The sequence below is a fragment of the Betta splendens genome, chromosome 19, assembly GCF_900634795.4.
Source record: "Betta splendens chromosome 19, fBetSpl5.4, whole genome shotgun sequence".
Taxonomy (NCBI): domain Eukaryota; kingdom Metazoa; phylum Chordata; class Actinopteri; order Anabantiformes; family Osphronemidae; genus Betta; species Betta splendens.
Window position 1 is genome coordinate 9882996 of NC_040898.2, and position 13309 is coordinate 9896304.

The following is a 13309-nucleotide window of genomic DNA, read 5'->3' on the forward strand; positions in this document are numbered from 1 at the left end:
AGTTGCTTCCTGGTCCACGGTGTAAACAAAAAAACCCTCATGCACTATGACATCCTGTGTCACCCGCCTTCAAGTCCTTACCAAGAAACCCACATGTTTCTTTTTCTATGATTTTGTTTTCCCCTGTTATATTTTAGTCTGTGGTCTGATTGTGCCGCATCCGTATTGTCATGAACACATCTGGAATTGAAGCTTTCAAAGAAACAAAGAATACAGGGAATAAAACTCCCTTTAATAAGAATGATCACACTTACAGTAAAGCCTCAAACCCGTCTAGTTGTAATACGGTGGGGAAAGTGCTGACTCTGCATTGAGCTGGAGTGCACCAGTGTCCTGCAGCATCTTAAAGCCTCAGTATGTTCCTGTGTCATCACTGGTATTATCTTTCCCTCCCTCATCTCTGTCCATCCTCCACGGCCCAAGTGAGTCATATCATTAGCATGGACTAATGCTTAGGCCAGTACTGCTGGACAACAACCACTGTCTCCACTGCTGAAAACACAATTACATGTAATAAAACTGATATTGGGCCCATATTATGTTTATTGATACTTAATATTACGTATTAATGAAGGATGATTTTTACACCAGCATGTTGATGAAGGATAGACCCCATCCAGCAATCTATTCTGAAAGTGGTCTCATACTTTAAGCAAGAGAATATACTGTATCCGTCTAACTTGTTATTTATTGTGGTGATAATTTCCCACCTTGGCAGCTATAATTGGACAAAATGTGAAGCAACAGGAAGACATACGTGCGTTACAGCTATTTCTCACGGCATACAAATAAAGCAGTGGTCTGCAGCTCAGCGCAATGACTTCATGGAGTCTATGCTGCTTAATTCACTAATACTCCTCTTCATGGGAATAAACTGGTGGCTGGATCAGCACTAAGCTGTGAACGTTTCCACTTCTTCTTTTCCCAGTAAAGAAGGAAATGGTCTTTTATTGAGAATGTAGAAGCACAAATTAAAAAAATAAAAATAAAATTACACAACACCAGCAACAATAATAATAATTTGACGGGATTTTCTTTCCACACAAGTTTATTTTCATTAAAGGGATCCAAGGCCTTCACAAAAGGGTTGACTCTTGGTAGCTATACAGTACTAACACAACACACAACAGCAACAGAAACGACACAGAGGACTTTATGTGAACAAGTGACAAATAAATAGTAGCTGAAAGACGATTCATAGAATATATCAAACTGAGATGCATCGACAAAACCGTAGCCAAGGGAAGTGAGTGAGGGTCGAGACCCTGCAGAGTACGGTAACAGTTTTTGTACAATACTTGATTCATTTCTGCAAGTAGCTGATTGTCTATAGCGGATTATTTTGGTCATGCACAGTTGATATAGTCGTTATTGTATGGACAGTTTTTTTTGTTTTTTTCTGGATCTCCTCCACTTCCAGCTTTGATGGTCTCGAGGGTTTGCATCGCTCCATCTAAAGGCAGCCTCTTTGCGTAATGACGCTTGATTGTCTCCGGCTGATATGTTTTATTACTCATGTACATATTGATGAGCACTAGGCTAACGTGGCTCTAATTACCCGTCTTAGGAAGAATTCAGTTATAAAATTGAAAAATAATCTGAAATAGCTTTTTGGAGTCTCCAGTCGCAGTCTTTTCTATGTAGCCTGGTGTCTGACAGTTACCCGTAATAGTAAGTTATTACCAATAATTATCTGATAAACAAAGTGTGATTTGAGTCCACAGCATGCTACATTCGTCCCTCCAATAACATCTGACAATATCCCACAGCTATCTCCATCATACACAGACGTCTGTACAAAAATATGCAGTCTCAGTGTAACGTTTTCCGGCACGATTGGCAGGATTTACACTTTTTATGGTAGGTTTATTTCTTTTTTTTCATGTTTTAGGAAAAGTGATTGCCATAAGCAAAAAATCTTCACAGTAGCCTCACACAGCTTATGCTTAGGGAACGAGCTATAACAATATCACTGAGCTGCTCAAGTAACAAGAAACTGTGGTTACACTTCACAATACAGACATTTGCTGGCATTTACTTAGTACTGCTCAGTCTCTCCTCATCTCCTTAGTCTAAAACAATGTTTGATTTTGTCACTAATTCTTAAATGGAAAGAAATCTTCAATCAATTTTATATAGACCTAAACACAACCTCGAACCAATTCTTTAGCCTCCACCCCAAAAAGTGCAATCTAGTGCAGCACTAAGCAAATCCCAGGATAACCAGAGTACCGTCAAGTGCAACCAAAGCTGCTCTTGGCTGAATTTGTAAACATTTAATGCATGTTGGGGTCTGCTACTCATCGAGGCCCCTCTGTACCGAAGCTCAGTCCTGTGCCGTACGGTTTCCTGGACACCTTTTTTTTTTACATGCCCTTTTCTCCTTCTTCTCATGTTGTGCTGGTTAGCAGGATTGTCTGGTGCTCACTGTAATCTGGCCCAGTACTGACCCAGGTTTTGACTCATGCTCTGCTGCTCGGTCCCCGGGACCTGGACCGGAACCGAAACACCCGGCGATATGAGCCCTGGATGACAAGAGAAAGCACAGTGTCAGTGAGCACGGGCCATGTCAACAGGCAGTGGGAGGGAGGCGACGCTCACCGGTGTTGGAATTGGCCGTAGGTGGAGTCTGCAGGTGAGGAGAGGAGTACGCCGACGAGTCAAAGCTGCGCGGGGCAGAGGGTGATGGAGGTAGCATGCAGGAGTAGGAGGAGGCCGACTGGGGCGGAATAGGCTGAGAGCAGAGTGAAGAGAGCTCAGCGTTACCATTTCAATACTGAGTGTGAAACCTGCATAGTTTAGGTTTAACCACATGGGGGCGCTGGTGTGCGTATGAAAGGAGGAAATGCCCAGCAGCAGCAGCAGCCAGGATTCATTTGTTGATGGTACAATTACAGCAGTGAAAGGAAGCAGGTAACCACTGGATCAGTCAGTCCAGAGCTGGAGGTACCAGCCGTACCTGGTGATAAGCTGATTTATCAGTATCACAACCAGAAAGCCTTAGATGTGCCAATATGATGAAATAATTCATGTTTAGGCCAACATCCCAACATAAATTGATGAATCTTCTGTTTGAGTGTAAACCCCACATATTATATAGTATTACTAGTATTTAATTAACTCGTGCATGTTTGACAAGAAAAAAGCTAAAACAATCTTTTTTTTTATTTTAATAGGTATGTTGCTCATTTGAATAGTTATAATATTAATTCTTAAAATTAATAATTTTTAAATATTTTTCTGCTTGTTTGTTACATTTAGTTTCTATATCATCACCAAAGAGCTGAAAAATATATTCTTACAAAATATTCTTTGTTATTGTCAGTGCAGATGTGGTGGTTTTAATATCTGCAGCTTTTATAGTACGCCGTGATGTTCGTGCTGCTTTCACTGATCCTTTAGGCAAAGAGGCCGGTAAACAGGTTCTGCACTGCGACGATGACCCGCTTTGCTAAAGTTTACAAGGTGCTGATGAATGATGGATGATGAATATCCAACCTGGACCCCCGATGAGAAGACTGACAGGGAGCTGTAGCTGGGCAGGGACGACTCAGCCTGATTCAACATGGACCCTGGAGAGACACACGGCCAAATGGTGAGCGCACACACGCCGTAAATGCTGTAATATGGATGCCCCCTAATGGAGAAACTCTAATGGTTTGCCTGCCTGCATATGTCAAAGTGGGAGCTCTGAGGATGGGAATACTAAAATAGCAATACTTAAACGTCCTGAGTGTCTGCCATGAAAGGTGGGAGGAGTCAAAATGAGACTAATTGTTACCTGAACTGCTGCTGTGCTGCTGATGATAGACAGATGTGTTGAAGGATGTGGTCAGGGGGGCCTGGCTCTGTGAACAGGAGGTCACGCCGCCCGACCTCCTTTGGTTGCGCAGCTTCTCCTCCCTCCTCCACTTCGCTCTCCGGTTTGAGAACCACACCTGCGAGTCAAAGCGTTTTTTTATGTAGTAGTATGTACTGTACGTAACTGTACGCGATCGAGATGCCGCTCCCTCACCTGTATCCTGGCCTCTGGGAGGTCGATCTTGTTCGCCAGTCGCTCCCTCGCAAAGACGTCTGGGTAATGTGTCCGTTCAAACTCTGTGGAAGAGATTAACTAATGTCAAGCACTCGGTGTGAGTCCTGATCTAAAATGACAGGACGACTGAGAGCAGATCGCCTCGTAACCTCAGCGCCGGGCGTTACCAGGCGTCTGTGAATCTCTCCGAGCTCCGCTCACATTTCAATCGAACCGAATTTTTATAATCTAATTTTAACCTTGGCACATTATGAGACATTATGGCTAATTACGTCTCGGTTGGCTTCGCGAATTAAGGATGCTTAGATGTATCCTTACAAACACATTTGAAATATTTATCTGTTGCACTTTGTGTAAATTATTTATCATTATGGAACACGCATAAAGTTCAAACGGAGGGATTCAAGTTGAGAAGCTGCCTGAGCACTTTACTTCAGATGAGGCAGACTAAAACATGTTGGTATTTAGTCCCTTTGATCTTAACCTACTATAATTGCTGTCTTTCAGAGTGAAGCACTGAAATGATCACATGTATCTGACATACTGACTTCCTGTAGACACACAAGGTATTTCCCATTCTGTACCTGAACGCATCACAGAGCTTTCATAGCCTATCACAGTATTGTTTGCTGTTGTGGAAGTTGAAAAATCGCAGACATTTTTCTTGTTGACACGTTGAAACAAGAACATGCTTCTTCCTCAAACTGACTGTGACTCATCCTGATGAGCTTTACCAACAGACATCGTTTAGGTTTTAGCAGAAGATGTTTTTCCGCTTGTTTAGCTTGAGACATAAAATGGTTCTAATACATCGGCCGAGAGTCTGACAGCAGCGCAAAACCACTGAAATCCCCACCTGATTAATAAACACGTACGGAGCAAACATTACGATGATGGAGCCTGCCTCTCAAATTCTAATAATTGGCTTGGTTATAATTGGCGTCTGTGTCAACACATGATTGTTATTGTGCCTCGGTCGTGCACCGAGGTCAGTGTACCTCATTAATGTCATTTGCACGGAGTGACCACAGTGATACGTTTCCGCTCGGCTGCACAGTGGACATTGCGTCCTTATTTAGCTCGAGGGCCCGCTGCAGCCATATCCAGTCAAGGGTGGCTTTCTGATGCCTCTCAGCAGATATTAGTCTACAGGGGCCAGATCTCGCTGCATAATACAGCCACGGTAATGATGCATTATCAAAACTCTATCGTACACGCTGCCGCGGGCCTTTTGGAGCGGATCAGGAATATTTGTGCGGTTAAGAGTCTGGGTAATTTGCATCTGGAAGTGCTCATGGGTGGCTGTGAGTGCTGTCTGTTGCAGGGACTAAAAAAAGCTTGTCATCCCTTATAAACTTTACATGAGTGATCATCAGATGGCCGCATTATGAGCGTGTTGTTTATCGTATGCTGCGTTTATGGCTTTTTGAATTCGCCCCCACAAAGCTGTAAACAGTATATATAGAGAACAATCCAATAACAAAGGTGTTGTCGGGGGAAGGAAAGCAGCAGGGCACGCTGTGTCATGACCCGCTCTGCGGGCGGATTGGCTGAAAAGCAGGGCGAGCGCTGTGCGTGTGTGCGTGTGCGTGCGCGTGTGCGTGCGCGTGTGCGCGGCCTGACCTTTCTCCAGAGCCTCGATCTGCTCCTGCGTGAAGCTGGTCCTGTTCCTCTGCAGCTTCCTCTTGAGCTGCAGCCTCAGCTGAGACTCCTCGCCGTCGTCCCGCTCCACGGGGACCCCTCCTCTGCCCGCGCCCCCTCCGCCCGCCTCTCCCCCCATGCTGCCCTCCGTGTCCAGCAGGCAGCCGTCGGACACTGGCAGCGAGGACGACGACAAAAGAGGCGAGGGGAGATGCCAAACGGCGCGTGAGAAGGCAGGTCGACGGAATGGGAGCGGGTTTGTGCAGGTGTGAGCGCTGGCAGGTCAATAAAATGTCCACTCACCTGTGCTGTGCTGCGTCTGAACGCCAGCGGGATCATGGTACCAGTTGTTGGGCCCGCTCCAGTTGGAGCCGCTCTGCAGGTTCAGCATGGTTAGCTTCTCATACATACTATGCGCGTCCAAACCACCATGAAGAGAAGCGAAGGCGTCCTGTCCTGCGTGCGCCTGCCCCTCTGTGCCACCTTTGACTGCTCGCGCCCCCTCTTCCCAGCCTCCAGCCCGTCCTCCTGGAAGAGGGGGAGTCGGGCGAAGGAGTGACGAGGAGGAGAGGAGGAAGAAGAAGGAGGGGTTCATATCGCATGAGTTCACACATGGTCGGCATTGTGTTGAATTAGCCTCACCATGACAGACAGAAATGGAGTTAGTAGCACACGCACCCTGGTGATGCGTGTGTGTTATACATTGGTATGCTAGTATACCATGGGGAGCCATGGTACATTAGAACACACTCTGAAAGCCATGACATTTATTATGCCACTCGCTTTTATCCACGCTGTTGAGAGAGAGCACGCACGCGCCCTCGCATAAGCATAAAAACGCAATGGAGATATGAGCGAGATGAGCCAGGAAACGCTCAAACCCGAGCCCAGGTTTAACTTTTAGTGCGGGAAAGAGGATCCGCAGTCATCAGGGTTTGCCCGGATTGACATCGGCCGCGAGTGGGACCTGAGAAGACCTTCTCCTCTCATTTCCGTTTTTAGAAATGTTCTCCTTGGAGAATGCAAGTAAGTGTCAGTCACGAGCCAAAGCTCAACTACTGCAGATGAATGTCAAAGGTCAGGCTTCAATCGATTGCATGGAATAGCCCTAAATATGCAGGTAAGTCAGTCACGAACGAAAAACTCCCGAAGCCTCCACCAAAGTCAATATTGGGAATAGCGGCACAAACCTACCTAGTGTCCAGGTGAGCTGATGCGGGGGTCCCGATCCTCCCCTCCTTTGTGAACCTTTATTCCCCTGATCCCCACGTCCCTTGTTCTCCAGCTTTGTTGACAATACTGGTGTGTGTAAAGGAGAGAGGAAGAGAGAGATGGAGAGAGTTGGACAGGGTGAGAGAAAGTGAAAGAGGGAGGAGGGGAGGGGGGGCTCTGGAGAGAAATGCGTCTGCGGGCACTCTTGTCCTCCAAGCGATGGGGAGAGAGAGAGACAGAGAGAGAGAGAGAGAGAGAGAGAGAGAGAGGGGGAGAGAGAGAGAGAGAGAGAGAGGGGGAGAGAGGGAGAGAGGGAGAGCCACCAAGGGGTGACAAAGTGAGTCAACATCAGTGTCAAGTTTGAACTTAATGCCAGCGAGAGGAGGAGGGGAGGCCGAGCGAGGAGAGCATAAAGCCCAGATAATGGAGAGATAGCGGCTGATAAATAATGACAGAATTCAATTTTACCCTAAATTGCATATAAATAGTGAGCTAATTGTCAGTGTTTTTCCTTTTTTGCACCAACACCTGTATTATTATATTATTTAACATGTGCTCACACACACAATATTATTAGGGTCTGATTAATCTTCATCATGTTCACGTACACCTGCTACTGTTATACAATCAAATATTGCATTGTTAGGTTTAGTAGGACAAAAATGTTGGACTTAACACGTGGCCATGCTGATTTTAATTTGTTTATGTTTAACACTAAAACTGAAACAATGTTAAAAAAAACATTATTTATAATAAACAAATCTGACCATTCAAACTTATTATCAATCTTAGTCATTTATTTGAAGATAAGTATTTTATTTAAATAAATATCATACAAATAACTAAACTAACTACAACTAACTACTAACTAATATATTATGTTCATATTACCAGTTGAATGATTCCATTATTGTTTAACTGGATACATTTATGTTGCATCTATCATTTGTAGGATGAGAAATTATAAAAACATGTTATAGTCTAACCCTAAAAAAATAACACAAGCTAACAAGGATTTTTTAAAAATCAATTTAGAGAGAAAAGAACAACATACTGATTAATTGACACTGCTACCACACGGCTTCGGGCCTGTCGGGCTTTAAGGGTCTACGACTTTAGGACAGGTAGCGTCACCAACACCAGGGTGTAACTTAAACCCTTCTCAGATTCTTGCTGGGCCTAAAGACGTGCTGTCCTCCTGCTTTAGCACACGGGGCTTTAAACTGTGGGACAATGAACAAAGGCATTGTTTGACCCCCAGAGCGGTTCCGAGGAGAACCCTACAGGAAGGCAAACCTTGGCAATAGACACACGAGGGCTGCTGCGAGGCGCAAGTAATGACGCAGGTATGACGGTATGTATGGCGGAGTCAAAGAGCGAGAGCGGAGTGGATTTAAATATATCTCCTTTCAGCGGAAGAGAGAGAAGAAGAGAGAGGTGGAAGATGGGAGCAGGGAGAGGAGATGGAGAGAGTGAAGAGGAAGTATGTGACTTTGGGGTGGGTGTGGGGGCTTGGGGATGGGGAGGGTGCCAGCTTGTTTTATTTCCGGTTGACAAGACTTTGCGCTCCCTTTCTCTCTGTCGCTCCCTCTCTCTTTCATACTCTACTATTCTTTCTCCACTGCCCCCATTGCTCTGACTCTCTATCCCCCCCTTTCTCTCTCACTTTCCTCCAAGATGTGCCTCGGAGAAAGGAAAGGACTTGACAAGTTCAAAGGTAAAGCGCAGTATAAAGCTGTGGTGGGTGAGGCCCCCCACCACGTGTATGCAGTAATAGTACGACTGATGAATAAACTTTAGCAATCTTGTTTGTGATGCTTTATTAAAGACCTTTTTGTGTCAAACTGGAATTTGCAGGTGAAATGTAATATTTCTCCTTAAACAAAAGTGATGAGCCAAAATCAACCACAATAAATGAGGTGAGGACACGGACGGTGAAGTCAGAAGGCAGCTGAGGGAAACTTGCTCGACTACTTCCCTTCAAACTGAGCCCTTTCTCTTCCTTTCCCCTCGTTTCTAGCTGGTTGCCCTTTTGTTTTTCCTTTCTTTAGAAATCATGCTTGGATCTCATTGTGTTCCAGTTGTCGGGCTGTGGCTTAACCTATGTGATCCCTATGTGCTGAGTGCAATAAAGTGTGTGTGAATGTGTGAGAGCGTGTGTGTGTGTGTGTGTGTGTGTGTGTGTGTGTGTGTGTGTGTGTGTGTGTGTGTGTGTGTGTGAGACGGCGCGTGCTTCGCAGCAAAGATTCATGTTGCTCCAGGACATGCATTTTTTTTAGTGCATCTTGTTAGTTCATTCCTGTCACCTCTCCCCCCTCCCTCCCCTCGCCCTCTCTCCCTCTCTCTCGTCATCCCTCGCTTTTTCTACGCTGAAGGGGGGATGGGGAAGGGGTGGTGGACGGGGCTGGGAGGGGAGAGAAGGGGGAGGCGGCTGCAGTGGAGGCAGTCACCATGGTTACAATGCCATGACAAATAATCATCAAGTAGTTAAAATAAAAACAAACGGGAGTGCATTATAATTGCTCTTACTGACTGGATCCTATAATGTGTTCATATATTATGAGTGAGGGGGACAGAGTGGAAGCTAAAGAAAACGCTGCTGGATATGAAAAGTGAACATCAGCTGTCCTGCTGACTGGTTTCTGACAAACATGCACACACACAAATACAGTCACACGTGTTTCTACTCTTTTTGTGTAACTTTATTTTTCAATTACCTGCTTATGGAATTCCCCACGAGCACTTTCGTGAGTCTCTTCTTCTCTTTGTCCCTCCATCTCTCGCTCTTCCTCTACTGTTGTGTAGCCCCAGGCGATACTGTGATGTGTCCTCCCTCTGTCCCTCCCTCCCTCTCCCTCTCTCTCTGTCCCTGTCACCTTCAATTGCTCTGTGAAACTAGACACACTGCCTGGGGCGGGGAGGGAGGGAGGGAGGTAGAGACGGAGGGAGGGAGGGAGGAAAGGGAGGAAAAGAGGGAGAGAACGAGCGACAGACAGCTTTATAGACAGACAGAAGAAATAAATATTTGGCGTCATGTGAAGAAAGCAGGAAAGAGATGTTAATCAATCAGCTGAGTTGTGTTAATGTATATAGAATACAGCCTAGAAGTCAACAGTCAGATGATGTAGCGCTGGAAACAACAGAACGGCAGAATATATTCCCTTCGTGTTCACATCTACCCAATTTAGGACAGTGCTTGACCTTTGACCTGTGTTTTTCTCTTGCAATTTCCAAATGTACACATGACTGAGCCAGTGTCGTTTGTCATAATGTTGTTTGCGCTTAAGTGCGACAAAACAGTAGAATCGTTTCATGCATTTATCCAGAAGGGACCCTATCTGTGTAAATGGTGAGTAAAAGTTATTCTACCTAAGAGAGTTCTTTTTAGTTTTCAGGAAGAGTTTAAAACATTACATTAAAGAATGATACAGTGAGTAGATCTAGAACATTGAAAAAGAGCAAAAAAAGAGAAAAAGAGCAGAATCATATTTTAGGAAGCAGATTAAAACAAATATTGTTTCATTTTTAATAACTCAAATTTTTGTGTTACATAACATTTTTATTGGTAAACAAAACAGGCAGATCAATTAATACATGTTGATGCATCATTGAAGATTAACCACTAATGTAACACAAAACATTTATTTCAACTCCACTTTTAGCAGTTGCGTTTTCTGTGGTGATATATATGATATTTATCATTCTTTGCATTAATTTTAACTAGATAAAAGGACTAAAGGAACATTGGTGTTATACTACTACCGCTTTTTATTTACACAAGCGGGCAAACACTGAAAGTCTAATGTGAGTCCACCCCCGCATATATAAACGCTTTCATCGACTAAGACATTTTTTATCTTACACGTGACCACCACAGGTGAGTCTGATTTGTCCGCCCTCACCTGTATTCAATCCCATTGGCGCAGGGCGTCGTGGAGGCGGGACGATCGTTTTGATTGGGCGTAGGTGAGCCCCGCAGCTAGTCAGCTGATGAAACCGTTTACTAAGAATTTACCTGAAACCTCGGGCAATTTAGGTCCGCGTCTGACGGTCGCAGGCTCGTGCGAGTTCGTTTTTAACCTTTCTTTTTCAATCGACCGCAGGTTAGTTTTATTAAAGGAGTTGCCAGAAGAAATGGAACAGTAGAAACAAAGAAGAACGTTACTTGAATTATATAAGTGGTTTCTAGGAATCGTGAATACCTGAGGATTTTTTTTCTGGGCCGAGAAATCTCAAAATGTGGCCCACATTATTGTCCGTCGGCATCTTTGGGTGTCTTATAGGTGAGTGCCGACCGCATAACTTCCCCCGTGGTCGCTCCTGCTCTCGCCATGAATGTCCCTTTTGTTTTTCTCAAAAGAATCTAGTTGATCCACGCGCCCACTCGTGTTTGTCTGCGTTATGGACGCGGCCCCTTACACTTTGGGCTGTTTCCAACCTTTCAGAACTGTGGTTTGCTGTGATTGATCGTAGGGATTTTGCCGTGTTACGCTCAGCAATGTGGCCGACCACCATTAAGGGAGGACAGAATCGTGGGAGGGGTAGATGCAGCAAATGGGGCCTGGCCTTGGCAGGTAGACATACAGGTGAGTTTCACCACCACACGGCAACTGCGTGATTATTCTGACTGACTCCTTTATCAAAAGTGAAAGAGGTGTTTGTGATAGTGTGTGACTCACTGTTTGTTCCCGTTTGAATTTCAGACTGCAAATGGTCACATCTGCGGAGGCTCCATCATATCGCAGAACTGGATCCTTTCAGCTGCTCATTGTTTCACAAAGTTAGTAAGAAGCAAGGAATAAGTAACATTCAAACTAACTGAGCTCCTAAACTCACAGGTTTAGTGACTGTTTTGTTGAAGGTCACTCCCAGTAGCATAAAATTACATGATTGTGTTAATAGTTAATGAGAGAGTTGCGTGATTAAAAAATATATTAATTATTGACTATGACATAATCAAACCTGCTTAAAAAGATGACCCAATAAGAGTTACATTTAGAATAAATCAGGATAAAACTTTATTTTCTCCTTCAGCCCATCTGACGTGAGTTCTTACATCATCTACACGGGCCGGTACCAGCTGAATAACTTCAACCCGAGCCTGTCATCATATAAAGTGAGTCAGGTGGTGATCCCATCCGGTTACACGGACCCCCACACTGGCTTCGACCTGGCCCTGGTGCAGCTGTCCAGCCCAATAACCTGGTCCAGTTACGCCCAGCCCATCTGTTTACCTGCGTCCAGCGTCCAGTTCCCAAATGATATGCTGTGCTACGTCACTGGATGGGGGAACATCAGGGAAGGAGGTACGGCTAACGTGTTTATGCTGTCTATTAAAATGTTTATTTCACATTTACACAAAGTAGTTTAATACAACACAGATTTAACTTAACTTCCAGTTCAGTCGCACGTTTGTTTTAACCTTTTTACCGTTGTCATGCGTCCTTCAGTCTCTCTGCCTGGAGTCGGGACTCTGCAGGAAGTACAGGTGCCAATCATCTCCCAGAGTTCATGCCAGCAGATGTACCAGACAAACCCGACGGAGCAGGTGGACATCCTGAATGACATGATCTGTGCTGGATACCCGGGTGGTGGCAAAGACTCCTGCCAGGTGCCGTTGGATCAGCTGTTTTGTGCTGCTGTCTTTTCCAAATGCGTCTTCACATGAGTTTTCTTTGCAGGCCTCCTCCGTCTGCCTTCTGTGATCTTAATTTGGAGCACTTTGATACCTCCCAGTGGTGAAAGCTGAGTAGGTCTGTTGTTTTTCCCCAGGGTGATTCGGGAGGCCCTCTCGTCTGCAAGATGGTAAACGGGACCTGGGTGCAGGCTGGGGTGGTGAGCTTTGGACTGGGCTGTGCTAAGGCAAACCGGCCAGGCGTGTATACCAGACTGACCAGCTACTCCAACTTCATCCTGGGGAAGGTACCAGACGCCCAGCTGTACGGCCGAGCAAACGGGAACTGGTGTGAGAGGGCGGCCGTGTGGATAAGTAGTCTGTCGACCCTGCTGGTCCTGCTACACACTTAAAGAACTGAACTACAAACTGGAATCTTAAGATCAAAGCTCAATGACTCAGACCAGTATTTAGTCATGCACATGAAGCCATATTTAACAAAAATCTGTTTTTAGAACTAAAACTATGAATTATGGTCTTCAAAATAGTATCTATTAAATGATTTATATTCTCTTGTGTACATGAAATAAACTTTTTTTTTTATCACCCCTGTGCTATTTACAACCTTTGACCTGTGGTTGTGCAATATGCACTAATTGTTTTTCCCAAACGTTTTTATGAGGGCTCATTTTGCTCCTGAGCCACTTTTACGATGAGCAACTTGAATTGATGTACGTGTCTATGTGCAGAGTTTATCAGCAAATAGCTGCGAGTTTATTGCTTATTAACCAGATGGTGATTCAGAC

At 44.8% G+C, this 13309-nt stretch overlaps 2 protein-coding genes across 2 annotated transcripts; one reads left to right on the top strand and one right to left on the bottom strand.

Annotated features, from left to right (window-relative positions):
• Nucleotides 1–681: 681 nt before the first annotated feature.
• On the bottom strand, nucleotides 682–7052 carry pax10 (paired box 10). The gene is made up of 8 exons (XM_029135589.3): nucleotides 6872–7052; nucleotides 5981–6205; nucleotides 5660–5851; nucleotides 4016–4098; nucleotides 3782–3938; nucleotides 3499–3572; nucleotides 2602–2734; nucleotides 682–2525 (listed from the first exon to the last, which is right to left on the bottom strand). Exons 2-8 carry the CDS (start codon nucleotides 6084–6086, stop codon nucleotides 2425–2427), a joined length of 846 nt encoding a protein of 281 aa, XP_028991422.1. The 5' UTR covers nucleotides 6087–6205; nucleotides 6872–7052; the 3' UTR covers nucleotides 682–2424.
• Nucleotides 7053–10872: 3820 nt separating this feature from the next.
• zgc:92313 (uncharacterized protein LOC436869 homolog) lies at nucleotides 10873–13102 on the top strand. Its single transcript, XM_029133633.3, has 6 exons — nucleotides 10873–11172; nucleotides 11363–11475; nucleotides 11593–11669; nucleotides 11924–12195; nucleotides 12340–12500; nucleotides 12662–13102. Exons 1-6 carry the CDS (start codon nucleotides 11127–11129, stop codon nucleotides 12914–12916), a joined length of 924 nt encoding a protein of 307 aa, XP_028989466.1. The 5' UTR covers nucleotides 10873–11126; the 3' UTR covers nucleotides 12917–13102.
• The last annotated feature ends 207 nt before the right edge of the window (nucleotides 13103–13309 follow it).

Excerpts from the sequence above, each read along its gene's own strand:
- zgc:92313 (XM_029133633.3), top strand. The coding sequence starts at position 11,127 with ATGTGGCCCACATTATTGTCCGTCGGCATCTTTGGGTGTCTTATAG. Across the intron at positions 11,173-11,362 it reads CATCTTTGGGTGTCTTATAG|GGATTTTGCCGTGTTACGCT; the intron begins GTGAGTGCCGAC and ends GATTGATCGTAG. Across the intron at positions 12,501-12,661 it reads GTGGCAAAGACTCCTGCCAG|GGTGATTCGGGAGGCCCTCT; the intron begins GTGCCGTTGGAT and ends GTTTTTCCCCAG.
- pax10 (XM_029135589.3), bottom strand. The coding sequence starts at position 6,086 with ATGTATGAGAAGCTAACCATGCTGAACCTGCAGAGCGGCTCCAACTGG. Across the intron at positions 3,939-4,015 it reads TCCCAGAGGCCAGGATACAG|GTGTGGTTCTCAAACCGGAG; the intron begins GTGAGGGAGCGG and ends TTTGACTCGCAG. Across the intron at positions 3,573-3,781 it reads GCAGCACAGCAGCAGTTCAG|GGTCCATGTTGAATCAGGCT; the intron begins GTAACAATTAGT and ends GTGTCTCTCCAG.